General features: G+C 37.5%; 1 protein-coding gene across 2 annotated transcripts in view; it reads right to left on the minus strand.

Annotated features, from left to right (window-relative positions):
• Positions 1 to 397: 397 nt before the first annotated feature.
• The window catches only part of LARP7 (La ribonucleoprotein 7, transcriptional regulator), a 28,584-nt gene continuing 11,083 nt past the window's right edge, over positions 398 to 17,898 (minus strand). For both annotated transcript variants that reach the window (XM_048941672.1, XM_048941671.1), the window contains 7 exons: positions 16,497 to 16,874; positions 15,603 to 15,738; positions 12,878 to 13,020; positions 11,962 to 12,080; positions 9,329 to 9,488; positions 6,783 to 6,874; positions 398 to 813 (listed from right to left, as the gene is read on the minus strand). In XM_048941672.1, coding sequence (XP_048797629.1) covers positions 733 to 813; positions 6,783 to 6,874; positions 9,329 to 9,488; positions 11,962 to 12,080; positions 12,878 to 13,020; positions 15,603 to 15,738; positions 16,497 to 16,874 — 1,109 coding nt within the window. In that variant the 3' untranslated portion in view covers positions 398 to 732. The remainder of the gene's footprint in view (positions 814 to 6,782; positions 6,875 to 9,328; positions 9,489 to 11,961; positions 12,081 to 12,877; positions 13,021 to 15,602; positions 15,739 to 16,496; positions 16,875 to 17,898) is intronic.

Genomic DNA, 17,898 nt, shown 5'->3' on the forward strand with positions numbered 1-17,898 from the left:
AAAAATTATTGCCAGTTAAAAATGAAATCAATCACATTAAGATTAGTATCTTACCTTGCAAATTACACAACTTCAGCACGCTGTCTCCAAGCGACAAATATTTCTGGAACTAGAGTTACTAGATGTAATTGAGTTCGGTTTTTTCCTTTACTTTGCTCTCTCAAAATTATAACTACAAGACCTGTTCAGCAAGCACTTCACATTAATTATTTTCAGACTCCTCTGTGACAGATCTTCACACAGCCCTGGTCATTTTAAAACACATGTAAGAGTATACATTCATTCTACTGCATTTTTCAATGGTCTGATGAACTAGATAGAGGCCTAGAGAGATGTATTTACCATTAAACGGTTTTATTATTTATAGCGTCTAAACACCAAATCAGAGAAACACAACTGAAAATTTGTCAAGCATTTTATTTCATAACCTGGTGTATAAAACTTCAACATACAAAAAACCCAAAAGTGAACTAGAGCAAGATTTCTTAATACTTTTTTCCCCCTCCATAAAGCTCTGCCTAAAGGCTCAGAAGCAGTAAACATTCAGCCTATTCAAAAATGGGATTTGGAGTAATGTTCATACTTGCAATCTGCAGAATTATGAGTCAAATGAACTGGTTTTTGATTCCTTCTTAAAAACAGTTTAGTTGCTGTAAGCAGTGATGGGTTTGGTTTTTTCCTTTTTTTTTCTTTAAATCCATGGTTCAATTTCAAGACTATGTTCAGCCTTGGTTAGTTATCTTCAGAGAAGCGAATATGTTTACTTGTCTGTTGAGTTTTTTCAAGTCTCATTCTTTCAGCTTTGGCAATCAACTGCAAACAAACATGAGAAACATTGAAGAAAGTTTACAAGAAAATTATGATTTGACTGAAATCACAATTTTGTTTCGCAATCATGATTGTAGTATTCACTGATTTACCAAGTATTCTAAGAAAAAGATACTGTTTGAACAGAAGAGCTAACCAGTACATGCAGCAAAAAGCTAAAGCAGCCCCAATTAGCTACATTTCAGTAGGGCCTCAGAGCATTCAAAAATAAAATGGGGCATCCCTTCCATTTCTGGACAGCGCAGCATCTTTCATTCCAGTTCTTCTTCCTCCCATCATGGCTAAAAAAACCATGCATTAAGAAATCACAAATTTCCTATACAGGAAATTAAAAAACATATCAATTTACTGGATTCATGCTATCACTGACAAAATAAGATAAACAAGGTGACACACACACAAAAAAGCCGTATGGCTGCTGTGTCATTTTTTAAAGTAAGGTAGCAAAGACAAGAACACTGAAATCCTGAAGGAGGAGCATCCTTCATGCTGGGAAAACAGCACAACACATCATAGCTCTGCTGAGAATTATTCTTAAAGAATAATGGTGCAGTAGGGAGAAGTATCTATGCTAGGAACCCTTACTCAAATCCATCTGACCAGAGGTCAGTATGTTGTTGGCTGCATTTCACGGCAGGCTGATAGATTTCCTACAGTATCTGGGTTTGTTTTACTTTTTCCACACCATTTGAAGCTGGAAGCGCTGAACTGCCATACTGCTGAAATTGCCTGCCTCAGTTCCCTGTCTGATTGCAGATTATTATAACTCATATCTCTGACCATGCTATCTTTTACTCATGGCAGTAATGCAGACTCTTTTCTGAAAAGGCAGCCTTTCTTGCTTTGCAGCAGATGATCAGTTGGGACACCCATACATTACTACTCTGACACATGGCGCTCCTCATCAGTTCAGATGACTCCCGCAACACAACTTCAATCTGGCACAGGACATTTTTCCCACAGCTATCCAAACTTCATGGAGATAGCCCAAATCTAGACTTCAGCATAACCTATGTCTGTAGTAAACTCTGAATTTAGCTACCCGCATTCCTGTAGGATATTTACACTTTAGGGAAAAAAATCTCAGTAGAAATTCTCACACACCATCACCTACTGAAGGTAAAATAATTCTTGTGCTTCCCTGCAAAAGTGACTGGAAATATATATATAATTTTTCCCAAAATACCACCATAATTTGATAGTCTAACCAGTTATTTCAGTTTGTTTCTCTTTCATGCTTTCAGTTCATACACGTGCAGTCACTAGTGGTACTCAAGAAATTTCTTGGTAAATTAGAAAGTTAACTGCTCTCCATAAAAAAAGAAAGCATCAGAAATGCCCATGTGGAACGTTACTAACCTGCTAGTTTTCAACTTATCTACTCTGTGACAACAAAGCATGCTCTTTCTTACTCTTGCTGACAACAAAATGCTGAGACCAACTTTAAAAGCATGCTTGTTTTTCAATTACCCATACTTGAACATACTTTTATCCAGAACACTGGATAAAAGGTGAGAAAACGGGACACTGGTGAACCTAGACATAAATCCATAAAGCACCAGCAGAAATCCACTTATCTGATGTAGACTGGGAGAATATCAGCTGGTGCTGAGGTCATGGGTGGGGGAAAGGAACGTGTGCAGAAGGCCCATCACAGAGTTTCTTTGATTTGAAGAGTATAAATGAAATTACTTACTATCTATTTCTGTGACTGCAGCCAAAGCTACACCCTGCAGACACTGCTTCTCATACACAGCACAGCAGTACACAGTATGCTCTGCAGCGATTACAGCAGCTAGGAATCATACTGTACTGCTATTGCACTGTTTTGCACTGTTTGCTATGCAGCAATGTAATTATACTACTACAGTTATAACCAGTCCTCCCTCATCCTCTAACATGTAACTTATCTGCATTACATAATATAGTCTCGACAGCAGGAACAGCTCAAACTCTTCTTGATTACTTACTTTCTCAACTATCCTCCAGAAATAAAGTTCATTTAAATATGTAACCAAGAATTACTTTTACTCACTGCTAACTTAAGAATGGACTAGGAGAATTAAGCTCTGAAAATGAATGAGTACAATGGGTCATTAATGCAGTATATTACATGGAGAATCACAAACAATCACAGAACAAAAGCTTAAAAGATATTAACCGTCTAATTTATACCAGCAGATGTTTCTATACTAGCACCTCAGTGCTGGTCAAAACCTCAGATGGGAGTTTTTGCAAAAGGGCCTTAAGAACTCTCATTTTCAAGTAATCAATTCAGTACCAGCACCTATTTCTCATTGGTTGTACCTCATTGGAACTACTATTTGTGTCTCATAGAGCAGCTCAGCCTCCCACAGACATCAGCTAAAGCAGCATGCAGAGTATGCAGGTACGCCATTCAGAGGGACTTTGACAAACTTGAAAGGTGGGCCTATGTGAACCTAATGAGGTTCATCATAGCAAAGTCCAGGGTTTTGCACTTGGGTCAGGGTAATCACCGATACATATACAGAGTGGGAGAACAACTCCTCAAGAGTTGCCCTGTGGAGAAAGACATAGGGGTCCTGGTGGATGAAAAACTGAACGTGAGCCAGCAGTGTGCTCTTGCAGCTCAGATGGACAACAATATCCTGGGCTCCATCAGAAGAGAGACTGCCAGCAGGGACAGGGAGGTGATTGTCCCTCTCTACTCTGTCCATTGAAATGAAGCCCCACTGGAGTACTGCGTCCAGGTCTGGGGCCCCCAATACAAGACAGACAAGAGGCTGTTGGATAGGGTCCAAGGAGGGCCACAAACACGATCAGATGGCTGGAGCACTTCCCCTATGAAGACAGGCTGAGGGAGCTGGGCTTGTTCAACCTGGAGAAGGGAAGGCTGCAGAGTGGACTCACTGAAGCCTTCCAGTATTTAAAAGGAGATTATAAACAGGAAGGGAGTCAACTTTTTACAAGGACAGAGTGACAGGACAAGGGAGAAGGGTATAAGTTCAAGGAGGGAAGGTTTAGGCTGGATGTCACGGAGGAAATTTGTTACTGAGAGAGTGGTGTGGTGCTAAAACAGGCTGCCCAGAGAGGCTGAGGATGCTCTGTCCCTGGAGGTGTTCAACACCAGGTTGCATGGGGCCCATGGCGCCTGATGATCCTTGGAGTCCCTCCAACCCAAGCCATTCTATGATTCTATGAAAGGGGCTTAATGTGTGCTCTAGAGTGGGATCCTCCCTTCCTCCTCTCTTATTAGCCCCCACAGCCAGCGCACAGGCAGGGAACAAATCAGTGTTGCAAAGCCCCTGAGTGTAACTAGAAAAGAACAGTATGGGCTGTGCCCAACCACTCCCGCTGTTCTCTACTATCTATCCTCTTTTCCCATTTATTCTGCAAATTATTCCTCCCTTCACTAGCATCCAATTCTCACTTCCTCCTCAAATTCTTTTCACTTCTTCCATCACTCCCATCCTCTTGAACTTCATTCTTTCCTTCTGTATAAGGACACAAAGCATAAGATAGCTACAATTCCCACTAAAGTCAAGCACCCAGGCTGAAAGCATAAGCATACAGCATCTTCTTTCTTTCTGAGCAGACAACTTCTAATCAGTCTATGGAGTCTAAAGCTATGCACAAATTGCTTAAGATTTGCTTGAACTAGTACTGCCCTAAAGAAGCATCTCTGACAAGATTTCCAGTCTTTATCACTTCAAGTTGTTTATCATGTAATTGAACAATAGGCTAAAGGGTAGATTTGGAAGAGCTAGAAGAAGCAAGCACAGAAATGACAGTGAACTAACAAGTATGGGGGCATAGACAAATTATATATATTAAAAAAAAAAAAGGTTTATCACAATACTGACACTGAATACCTTTTAATACTCCCAATATACCAAAGGGTGTCTAGATATCAGTCACAAATTATGGCGAACCTTTTAAGCTTTATATATTAATTCAAATATCTATAACATACTGCCTCCAACAGTGCTATAACAGTTAAGTGCTCATCTTAAAAAAAAAAAAATAATAAAATCTTGTAATGGACTTAAAAATCCTTAAAAGTGCAGATATTCATAAGGTAAAAGTATCAGTGGCATACTGAGCTGTACGTATGCATACATTTTCCTTGCTTTTACCGTGATCTTTGAATGAACCAACATTTGCAATATTTTATGTTGAAAATTCTTCCATAATAATGAACAAAGCAATACTTTGGTTTTTTGTACTATCTTTTCCTGGAATACAAGCTGCAAAAACTTAAACAAAGGGTTAAAAGCTCTTAACTAGAGCTAGACATTCTTTTCCTGATGTCTTGCTTAACAGAGTTAGCATTTAAACAGCATTTGCTAAGCTTTGAAGTTAACACCTCCCAGCATTGTAAGGTGATGGGTAAGGGGGAGGAGCAGGAGTTTGCATCCCTGCTGCTGCTATTGTTAAGCAGAACTGCGACAGTTTATATTTGCAAGCCTAAATAAAGGTACATTACTGGCCACTTTACACCAGTTTGGTCAACAAATACCAATCGTCAAAAAGATGAAGAAATAGAATCATGAGAGCAGGACACCTACAGTATGAAGTAAAAAACAGTCACTGGCAAAATACTTCTTTAAAATAAGGACTCATTTTAAAAACAACCTGAAACCGGCAGTACTCAGTAAAGAGCTCCAAAGTTTTATTTTTCACATTCATGGAGTCTGATATTGCATGTATTAAGGAATAATGGCTAAAATTCAAAGGCATCTCTTATACATCCAGAAAATCAAATCAGCTATTCTGGAAAAATATGTTGTGCACATCTGTTATTAAGAGGACTACATTCATACATCTGTCAGATCTGTGGAAGCACATTTAGAGAAACAAGACAGTACAGCTTGTAAAGACTGTCTAATTCACTTTGTTTTTTTGTTTTTTTTTTTTGTAAATGCAGTATGTCTTTCCAATTATACAGGATAACTAGGAAACTCAGTACTGTGTGCATTTATGTAGCATCTTGGAAACAGAACTTGTCCACAAGTCTACATAGTCACTGTACAACAAGGTCAGATGATTTTGAAGTTTTGTAAGCAATGACAAAGACAGGTTAAAGCCAACTCGGAAGCCTTATCTGTAATACATGTGTTGAGTAAACCAAGCAATAAAGCATCTGTGAAATACCATTTGGCCCCTCTCTTCAGGGTGAAAGGTCAAACTCCCCTGATAAAGTACCCTTCATGCCTGGAAGTATCTTCTGTGGGCAGGAATTGGGGCTGCTCCCTGCCAAGTTCACTGCAACAATCTCTCAACACTGTGTCTGATGGGCACAATAAGGTCAAGGTTGGAAGAAAACACCAGATGAGCACTGAGTAAAATTATACAGCAGTGCTACAGAGAGTAAGATTAAGCTGTTTGACAGTGAAAAAATCCATACTCAAGCACCTTAGGTCTGCTCTGAGCTCAGTAGATGTGAGACAGTTTTAGTGTGGAAGCTGTTCAGCTACAGATGCTGATAGCAGTACATGAATGTGTCTGGACTGGAACATACAAGACAGTTATGCATAGATTTGGAATTACACTACAAATCTACATCTTTCACCATAGTACAGACTTCTATGTTAAATGTTGTATAAGTGCTTGTGAGAAAAGGTTTTGTTCTATGAAATGTTGTTTATTGCACTAGACAAATGACCTAGAGAAAATAAAAGACTGCTTTATAATGAGCTCATCCAGAGGAGTTTTTAAAGGAAAAATCAGCTTACAGATTAATCTCATGTAATTAGCTCAGGGTTCAAACTTTTCTCATCTCCATAAAGAGAATCCTTGCATTTGGCAACTGGACTAGGTCAGCTACATACTTTGTGGCTGTAAAGCCCCGCTGCAAAGTAGGTAGAAGTTGACCATCCTTGATTAATTACAGATGCAAAGATTCTGAAAAAGCAGATAGTTTTCAACAGTGGTCAGTGAAGGGAAGGACAGAGCAAACAAACATAAATTACCTTTTCAGTACCCCGCTTCTTTTCTCGAGGCTGGTTTAGTTTAGCTTGTCTGTCCACTAAAATCTTCTGCCAGTAACGCTGTTCATTATCACCTTGAAAATCAAGTCAACATAATAGTATGTGAATACAGGTATTCAATATAAAAACATTGTGTTTGTGCTGGTAGAATCTTTTCTGACTCAGGTAACCCCATGTAAAAAACTGATTAGGGAAACCTAAACATCAGGTGTAATAAGAAACAGAATTCTGATTATTTTTTTTTTTTAATTTTTATTTATTTTTATTAGGACAGCAAACAAAACACTCTCCTTCTGCCTATCACAAAATTGGTTTCAAAAACAGATCAACTGAGTAACATTGTAGGGTTCAACTATTTTTTTCCCCATTAATCTTTATGAACCCAATCCCTACAGATAAACAAGCCAGCCCTATATAAAAGGCTGCTCTGGAACATTTGATCAACACATTTTGGTGAACAATGTAAAGAAAGACTGTCTAAAGAAACAAAGCTGACATAAGGGCTTGTGTTCTGTAGGCCTGGACTGGACCTTAATCTAAGTTACTACAAACTTGATTAACTTTAGGACTGTATTGGCAAGGCAGCTAGGTATTCCTGAGCAAGTATCTTTACAAGCTTCACAGAAAGAACTGAAGAAATAAGCAACATCACTCTATACACTTAACTGGCAGGAGGAGCTCATTTTTTACTAACATTTCACCACACTACTGAGAGAGACCCTATAAACCACTGGTGTACTTACTCTGGTTTGAGTGGGCTATCAAAAAATAACTGCAAAATGACAATATTTGGCTTCATCACACGTGTGTGTAGTTTTGGAAGATAGAAAAGGAGCAAAAAATAGTTTAGCGGTTTTCTTCAGTGCCTGTCTTGCAGTAAAATAAGCAGTTTGCCTCCATTTCTTTTGGTGTGAACTGCAACTATGGCAATAGGAATTTTGTGGTGAAATGCCATACAGTCTCATGAGAAACCATCAGTTACCAGGAAGTCTCCAGGTTAACTTGGAAAGGGTTTCTGCAGAAATTATAGAATTCTCATAAGCAGTTCTTACAGATATTTTAACTGCATTTTATGGACACTCAATCACAATAACAAAACGTTATCACAAATGCTTTATATGTTGTCAGAGGAAAAGCACAGTCAAAAGTTCTATTAAGTCAAATATTACCAGTAGAAGTTCTGCTCCTGAAGTAGCAGGGAGCATTAAAGATTCCCTATTGTTATTCATCATATTCACATTTACACTACCAAGAAAAGCTGAAGTCCTCACTCAGCCTTTCGCATTTCTCAAAAGCCTTTCCATTCTCATTTCAATGAACCAGTTCAGGAGAAGAAAAATTAGAACAATGAATGGAATGATCCTACAAAGTTGTATTTACCTACTCCCAGTCTACCACCGTGCTCTTTCATATAAGGAAAAAGAAGTACACGAAAACTGTACATTAGAATATTTTGGATTGTTTGGATTTCTGGAACACAAGACTCTGGAGGACAAATAGTCTCAGCATGACATTAGCAGCATTCACCAAGCCTAAACCTTAACTGTTATAGTATCAAAGTTAATGCTTTCATTGCAGTTGTTTCTTCTGTAATCCTTAATTGTCTTTTATGTGGGTTTACATCTACGCATGCATGGAACTGGACCCCATAAGGCTATGTAGGTATATAATGACATTTAAACCCATAAACAAGATAATCTTATCTAAATGCTTTTTTCATTTGTATGTTTTGGTACACTTAAGAGGTTTAGTGTTTAGAATTAAAACGTATGAACTCAGTGATCAAGTTTGACACAACTCCCAACTCCCCATCCTTTTCTCCTGCTCTTCACTTATATGAAGATGTTTCTCTACACACAGAAAAATATCTCAGTCTAAAACAAAACAAAAATTTATAACACCAGAGTAATTACAGGACAAAAAATACATTACAGCAAGTCTCTTAAGTAAACCAGTAAACATTTTAGTGTTTCTATTTTTAAGAAGCATTACCCTGGCATACGTTATTCAAATTCCTAAAAAAAAGATAAATTAGAAGGCAGGTGTTAAAGCATAACCATGCTGAGGGTTTGGCATCTTTCATTTTAAATTCTTGTCAGTCATCAGAACGTTATAGTCCTAAGGCTGAAATGTGCTTTAAGTTCTATACACCAAATCTGCAGAAGTGACAAAATCAATCTCAAAAGAACAGAATTAAATTGATCAAAGTAAGTAAAGCAATTATTTCGCTCTAAACAGTGGCTCAAAAACATTTCCTATTTTACTAATTCCATTGCATAAAAAATGAAGATTTACAGGAAATGGATACATTAGCTAATAAAAATGCAGTCTGTCCCACAGTTACAAAGACGCTTAAAATTTTACCCATAAAGCTACCACAATAGTACATGATGCACATAAAGGAGATGACCTATAGTCAGTCTCTGAAGCTGTAAAAAAACATATATTTAAATTGTCTCCTTCCACTAGTAAAGAAAACTGGTAACAAATGAAAAACCACACAAAATAGCAAACAAGCAACAACTTACCGGTGAGAATTTCATATTTCCAGTTGTTTTTTATCTGTAGGTCTTTGTGAGATTTCATGACCGTCTGCGCATCCTCTGGAGTATTAAAACGGACATGACATTCTGTGTCTCCTTCTAGCATGTCAACATAAGCAACATCAGCCAGCACTGCCAAGGCATCCTATCAGGGTGTGTGAGAGCACAGACCATGAAACGGACTTCTCAGTCAGTAGAGCAGCTATTTTGACCACACAGTTTATGGCACACCACTCATATTTTAATAAAAGGTTATCAAGTAGAAAGAATTAACTGTTTTCATAATTAAAAAAACCAAAAACACTTGTCTGATAGTTTTGAGTTAATACACTTTCTTAAGAAGGATATTACAGTTCTGAATGAACCCGTAATTTAATACCTCTGTTAACCTTTCACTGTGCTCCTGACAACTATTTTAAGCAGTAATTCCTACGGATTTTTTTTTCCCAAGAACAATTTTAACTGATGGAACACTAGCTATTGTCTGTTTTGTTTCAGTACTGTATCTGTACTGACATTCCGTAAAAAGAAAATAAGGTGTGCTGTAACACTGAAAAGTGTCATTCCAACAGAAAAATATTCAGTATCTTCCTACATATGGAACCCACACATGCAAGCTCCTTCAAGGCAGATTATCTGAGCAGTAAAGAAAACCAGGCCTTCCTATCTTTATGAAGTGATCTCTGCCTGAAAATTTTCACTAATAGCTGAAGGAGGAAGAGTCACACATGCTCTTTCAGATGAAGTACTTCACTTGTAATACCTGCTGTTATGGAAATTAACTAAAACCACACATTCCTAGTCCATTTTGTTCACAGCAGGCAGCTCAACTCGCTACTGTTCAAGAATTACTTTCTTTTAACCCCATCCACTACAAAGCACAACCTTAGAGCAAAAGAAAATTAAGTACCAAAATTTTTTGAGATAATTTGAGAACCAAAACTACTTTTCACTCTTAATTCTGGTAACTCAGCCGTAGTTTAAAAAAATAAAAAACAGACTCACACTACACACTGTAATTGGCAAATATCTCTGAGAAACATGGGAGTAAATGGAAGTAGTAAAGCAAGAAATTAAAATATCAAAATAATATTAGGATTGCTCTGAAAAGATCTTTCAGGTGTGTAGAAGTTCCCTATGCCTGTCATACAAGATGAAACACAGCTAAAAGCTGGAAATTTCCTACAAAAAACCTAGATGCATTGTCTGGTGGCAACAGTGCTGTAGCTATGACAGACCAGGCGTAGAGGCAGAGTAAAGGTTTTTGGTGAAGAGTTATACATTTTATAGAGGCAACTGGTATAGGCACAAGTCAGCCAGGGAGCATCAAGTATAGTTTGCAGCTTCCACTGCCAACCTGAAAAACAGCTGGAACATCCTGCTGACTGTTGTTTCTACCAACTACAGCTTATTTGCAATTGTATTTCTTCCTAAAAAAATTTCCTCACTTGTTTGGTGACAGTTTGTAAAATATTTTGCCTTATTTTGGAAGCCACAGCAATTACTGACAACAGCAAAGTCCACTCTAATCTTATTTTGTCTTTACTTTCATTGCCCTGGCATGTCTCCCTTAAGCTAAAGAAAAGAACTAAATTTGTATTATCTGGAAATACCAGACTTGAAGTTTATGATTTCAGAAGTAGCTGAAAACAAACTCCCCCTTACCCGACCACAGTGTGTTAAGTGGCAACACCAACTCAACTCTGTAAAATGTATTCTGCAGTCAAACTGAACCGGGCTTAAACATTACAATGACAACTACCACATTCTCTCAGTGCCTCCAGCACTCAGACTGCCTACAAATACCAAGGCAGATAAGACTGATTAAGTTGAAGCCTCACGTATCATCAATTTGTTTTCAGCAAAAAATACCCTTCAAATCCTGCTAATATTTATGCACACACTCAAGTTCACACACTCGCAAGTAGAAAGCAATTTCAAACAAAGTACTCTCAGAAATGTAAGTAGTGTGGTAAGCTACCTCAGAACTTGTGTTTAGATCCATTCTCATTCTATGCGGTCTGCATATTTATCCTAACACGAGTTAAAAACCAAAAGACTACTTTCTCATACAAAATACATTTTCAAGAAAACAACAAACCATCACATACCAAAACAAAAACAATTTACCACTATGGATTCCTTAATTTCATTTGTGGCACTAGCTTTGGTACAATTACATACAAAAAAGGGCGTACCCATCAACATCAAGCTCCTCTTCCTGAAATGGAAGATTGGTCTTAGTAGTGATTTACTTTTAACAATATAATATTAACCACATTTTTCACACTGCAAATGGAAAGAAAGAACAGAAGGGCTGGAGGTAGAGGTGACAACTACTCATCCTCGAGAGCATTTTTTTTTTTGCTATTATTTTCAGACTTGGTTGAAGTACTGAAAAGGCCACATTTTGTTTGAAACATTCTCTTTACCCTATTTTGCCATCCTAAAACCCTCGATTAACAGGTACTAGAGAGGAATCTATACACAGCTACAGGCAAGCAAACAAAAAAAAAAATATCATTAAAACCTGTTTAAATCGTATTCCATATTCAAACATTTGGGGGGCACTGTAAGAGGAAAGGCTAACAGCTACCCTGAGGTTACAAAGGCATTACCTTGATCTGCTTCCTGCCCGGCAGGGGCTCAGTGCTAATGATCTTCACAATTACTCCACTCACAAACTGGGGCCCCATTGTGTTAGCCTTGACAGGAGGGGCACCATCTTCATCGGTGGCTGATCAATTTAGAAAAAGGAGAGAAAAAACTTCACATTTATCAGTTGGACAAGCCAAAGTCTCTAGAAAAGCACATAAGCAAAGTGTTGTATACAGCAATGAAAAAAGTATATATCTTAAAATAACGGATCCAGATTCTTCAAAGTCATTATGTTTAAGAAAAAAAAAAATTGTAGCTCCACAAGCACACAAGCATATTTTTTTTATTCTATTCATCGCTGTCGATAATCAAACCCTGAATTCTATAGTGACTTAAAATAAGGGACACATTCGTTATCAAAGTTAGTGAGCAGGAAGAGAAAGAGGATCATGGGGGGGGGGGGGGGGGGGGAGTAAACAATCCTATTTCAGAAAAATATACAAGTAGAACCAAGATCATGCAACTTTACTTCTAGATATAAACCTGACCAAACTGCATTATAAGGCATTTCTGGATGCCTTAAAGTAAGAGTTTCATAAACCTTGAAAGAGATGGTTAAACGCAGGTCAACATTACATCAAGAAACTCATTCTTGACTTATTTCTCCAAGGCTTTTAAAATTACAATTGCCTAAGAAAAAAAAAAAAAAATCTTTGTTTTAGAAGTGAAACTGGAGTGTTCTTGCACCACCTGTTTGCTTATAAAATTCCTTATTCCTAAACCAATCTAAATGAGGGAAGGTTGGCATTCAGAGAAAACATCTGTGTAGGAATGTAAGTTTTATTTTTCTATGTTTCTGGAGGAGAAGCGACTTAAGCACTCTTTAACCATATAGAAAGAAAATGAAGAACAAACAGTTACGTATGCCATTCTTACACTGAAGATTTTTTGGTGCACAATTATTCGTTTTCATCTCTCCCACGGGCTCAGGTTTGATTTGGGACATTGTTTTCTTTAAGGAGGCCATACTGGCTTTTTGAAGAGCCAAATATTCTTGCTTCAAATCCATCCATTCAGTCCTGTAAAGAGGCAACCCAGGAGAAGTATGTCAGTTGTAAACATAAAAACAATGTTTAGAAACTCAGACAAATCTGTCTTACAATGGCTTAAACTAAACTTGGCAAGTGGTAGAGATCTTTCCTATTAGAAGTCTCCTCACGGTTTGCTCATCTTCAGCTTTGTCCGCATCTGCGTTTTTAATTTTGCTTTGAGTATTTCAAGCGAGTTAAAACAAGATTAATCTCATTTGTAGAGTGACTCAAATTCATTACACGTTCAGAAAACATTTAGAATAGCGGTGAACTGTATTCTGCTGGAACTACAGAGCGCAAAGGCACTACATTCAGATTTAATTCAGAGACAGCAAACTCTGAATTCACCAAATTAGTTCAGTGAAACCACTTGTGTGTCACTATATTAAGAATCAGTCATTTACTTTCTAGAAAAATCATTGATCGAAAATCAACAACTGGTTAAACTCTCCAAAAGCCTACTGAGATAAGAACATTCCTTACTATTCAAATGCACTTTGCTTAAAAAATACCACCACATGGAAGCAATTTATATATTTACATACATTTAACATGGAGATGTTTCTGCAAACAGCTAGAGCTTTGCTCCACAGAAACACAATGCCTATAGTGCCACTGTGAGAACGACTCATTGTTACCCTAATCTGTACTATCAAACAAGCTGATAGAGGATTTTTAAAGAGGAGGATATCTTGTGGTAATGGTTTTAGCTGTTAACATTGACAACTGTATACTTCAAAAAAGCATCCAGACTCACCCAGGATCATACATTCTCAACAGAGCAAAGACATTAAAATAACAAAAGACCCACGTAATGATTCGTTGAGATAAAAAGGCAACACCATTCCATGGCAAGGTATGGTATAAATACAAGCACAAGGAGTTACTTGTTAGCTCGCCTCGAAAGAAGAGGAGACCTTGGGGAATGAATCAGGCAAGTATTTACAATGCTTATCCTCTTCTGTTTTTTTGTTTTTTTTCTTTTACTTCGCTAAAATTTAAAACTTATTTCTTTGTATTTGTACTGTTCTCAGGATCCTGGTGGAAGATGACAAGCACCGCTGATAACTTATTTTTTTGTGGACCCCTTTTACTTTAACATGGAGGTGCTTTCTGTGATTTCACAAAAGTAAGTGCTTCCATGTTTTAGTAGAGGTGAATCCTGTTCTCAATTCTGAAGTGCCGTCCACGACTTTGTTCTTATTTTGGGCAAGATTTTTCTCCCCACCACAAGATTACTTGACTTGGGCAAAGAGACTTCTGGCCAAAAGCAGATAAGGACCAAGACAGTTCATGGTCTGTAGGTTCAGAAGAATTTTTAAAGGACTTCCTCCGCTTTAACATGGAGGTACCTGCTGCCTACAAAAGTAAGTGCTTCCATGTTTCAGTGGTGGTGGATCCTAATGTCTGAAACATTTTCCTAAGAGGAGAAAGAAAAGCATTACAACACAGCGCTGACATGGTTTATTGCAGCGCTGGGTGCATGAGATCTCCACCTAGCGTGCACCCAGCGCTGAAATAACCAATGTCGGCTTTTTAAACTATCATTTAGTTGCATGATTTGATTGTATTGTTACAGTAATTTTCTAGCAGTTTCTTTTACAGAAAGAAATACAGTCTTCCCTACTTAAGGTTCCCCACAACTTAAATGTGGATGTGCTTGCTTTGTTCTGTAAAGAAAGTGCTTCCATGTTTTAGTGATGGTGAATCCTTCTTCTCAACTGGAAACCTCTAACTGGAATGTTGGAAAAGAACAATTTATTTGTGTTATGGGGGAGGGAGCGTGGGGCTTCACAATATTTGTACCATAATATCTCTAGACAAGATTACTTCGTTTTCCACCTGGCTTCTGCATTTGCACTGCACGTAGTCTTGTCTACAGAGCAGAATTAAGTATCCTAATAATAGTGCAGACAGAAGGATCCCCTCAACTTTAACATGGAGGTACTTGCTGGACACCTGAAAAAGTAAGTGCTTCCATGTTTTAGTTGTGGTGTCTCCTGAAACCCAACAGAAGAGGAACAGATTTTTAAAATCCTGGTGTTCTCAACTTCTCAACTACAGGCTAATACTGTTGCTAATATGCAACTCTGTTGTATAAAAATTGGAATTGCACTTTAGCAATGGTGATGGACTGTGAGACATGCACACTGAGACGTTCTTGTTTCAAAAGCATTGTGTAAAAAAAAAAAAAAAAAACAAAACTTGTATAAACTCAGCATTCAAATAAAAAAAAAAAAAAAACCGTGAAACTACTCAAATTTCCTTTACCAAGGTAGATAGAACTCATGGTAACTGAACATTATTACAATTACAGCACTCCCAAACATGTTTACTGGGCAAAAAGGCCCCTACTACTAAAAACCCAAATGCAGACAGCAGAATAACAATGATAACAATATGAGGCTTAATTTTAATCTGAAGTTCCAACATGGAGATGGGGTTTAAACCACAGGAAACCAAACCAGTGAGTTTAAATTCTTTCACTTAGGCTTGGACCAGCATTACACCATCACAAACTCTGCTCACAGTCAGAAAGACTTCGGTAGTAAGCCACATATTAAACCTACTTTGAGAGTACTCTGAGTGGAATAACTTCTTCACCCATCTTGTGTCTTTCTTTGTGCTTTTTCTTATGTTTCCTTTTAGATTTTGAAAGTGATGTGTCTTTTTTATCACCATCTTTATCATCTTCCACAGGAACTTCTAAATTAAAAATCCAAAAGAAAAGTTTAGTATAAGAGGCAGTAGACAACTGCAAAGTTTCCTTCTCCCATTTTTTCTTTTTTTTTGCTGCCATTTCAAATAAAATATTACAATTTCTAGTCCACTTCCCCAGCTGAGATCTCTACCTGATTTTTCTTGCACAAGCAAATGCAATTGCAATGCAGCTTTTAAATCTCATCTACTGACATTTTTCCTTATCTCCTCTAAGAACCTGAGACCATTAGTTTCCCTTCTCTTTTAACCTTACCTAGATTTTATCTATACTTTGTATCTTCAGTGATTACTGACCTTTGAACCATTTCTATTTCTGATGAGATTTAAATATTTCAGTGTCCCCTATTTTCCCTATTCTCCCTGTTGAAATGACTCATTATCAGGTTAAATTTCAACAGCAGAAAATCCCAAATATTCATAAACTGACTTTGTTCTGTTTCAACGACACCAGTTTTTACCTACTGACTCAAGCAGAGCAATCCACCAGTTTGAATGTTACCAATCTTTAAAAGCTTACTAGCCTTCACGAGTTGGTTTCTTAACATATTTGTATTACACAGATTACACTGCAGAAAAAGCTGCCTACCATCCATGAGGTTAGCAATTTGCCTATCCTAAACCTTGCCCTCATTCCCAAGCCATTCCCATTCCCCTCACACCCATCCATCTGTAACAGATTATGTCTGCCCCTCAACTACTCATTATAGATGATAGGGAAAAAAAAAACATGCAGTGAACTTTACCATTAGAATCTTTTGGAGCTTCTGCTGTTTCTTCTGTTACAGGATGAACTTCATCCTTTTCAACTGTTTTCTTGACTTTTGCAATTGATATCTCACCATCTCCAGAACTACTTCTTTTTCTCTTTCCTGGCCTGCTTTCCAAAGGTACTTCTGAGCTTTCTGATCTGTCCCATTTTCTTTTTTCTCTTTTTGAGGGCTGCCTGTGAACCTCAATTCCCCCCATTTCTGAACATTCCGATGAAGTCCTGTGTCTTTTTGACTTGGGTGCTTGCTCTGTTGTAGTGTTCACATTAGATGATTCCTTTGCCTCTACAGCTGCCTGTACATTGCCTTCTTTCTTAATTTTGGATTTCTTTTTTTTCTTCTTTTTCTTCTCCTCTAAGTAAAAAAAAAAAAAAAAAGTACATTTACAACTGCTAATGATTAACAACTGAATTAGATTAACGGACCCAAGTAAACAGTTGTTATACCACTGGTCACGCTAATAATCTGAGATGTTAAATAGGTGTCTGCTCTCTACCATCTCAAGCTACACAGCTAAGATGCAATACAATCTCCTAAATTCCTTCTGGGCATTCTAATCAGAATTAAAAAAAAAAAAAAAAGAACACATGGTCTTAAAAATGGGAAAGTCTTGTCACACATACAGTTTGATTACAAGTTTCCCCAAAATACCCGTTTTCAAATTAAGAAAGGAATTAAGATGTTATGTCATTGCCTTCTTGCCTTTGAGAAGAAATGCACACCAGCTTCCAGGCCAGCCAAAAACAAACAAAAAGAAAACCTGCTGATTTATATTCCCAGAAAAAGGAGTTACTCAACAAAGTGACCCTAAAAACTAGCTGCCCATTAAAGAATGCTAACTTAAGTGGTAGGAAAAAACTGCATTTTGTTCACAATACTTGCTTCAAAACTGTTGTGGGTAGGATGCAGTATGGAGCATTATGAACATCCTTTAGAGGGTTTAAAGCATTGTTGCTGTGTGACCTGATCTAGGTGTTCCTGCTCCAGCAGAGGGGGACTGGACTAGATGATCTTTCAAGGCCCCTCCCAATCCTTGATATTCTCTGATTCTGTGATTGTTTAAATTATGTTTTTTTTTCTTCGATCTTTTTTTAAGCCTAACTGCCCTAATAGTGTAACAAAGAATCAGTGACAATAACAAGGAACAACTCATCAGTAGGTTAGAGAAAAAATGTAGGAAGTTTCCAATGTCTAAGAAATTTTATCAGGCTATCAGAAACAAGAGGAAAAATGATTCAGTGAATCAGTTAGTACATGACCCTGTTATGCAGCTTCATAAATTACAGTAGCTATTTTCTATTGGAAATGGAATTCATGATTCTTCTTAGTAATATTCTCAAGGTTTACGTGATCTGTAAGTGATCACGTAAAGTGAATT

This window comes from Lagopus muta, chromosome 4, assembly GCF_023343835.1.
Source record: "Lagopus muta isolate bLagMut1 chromosome 4, bLagMut1 primary, whole genome shotgun sequence".
NCBI classification, from domain to species: Eukaryota; Metazoa; Chordata; class Aves; order Galliformes; family Phasianidae; genus Lagopus; species Lagopus muta.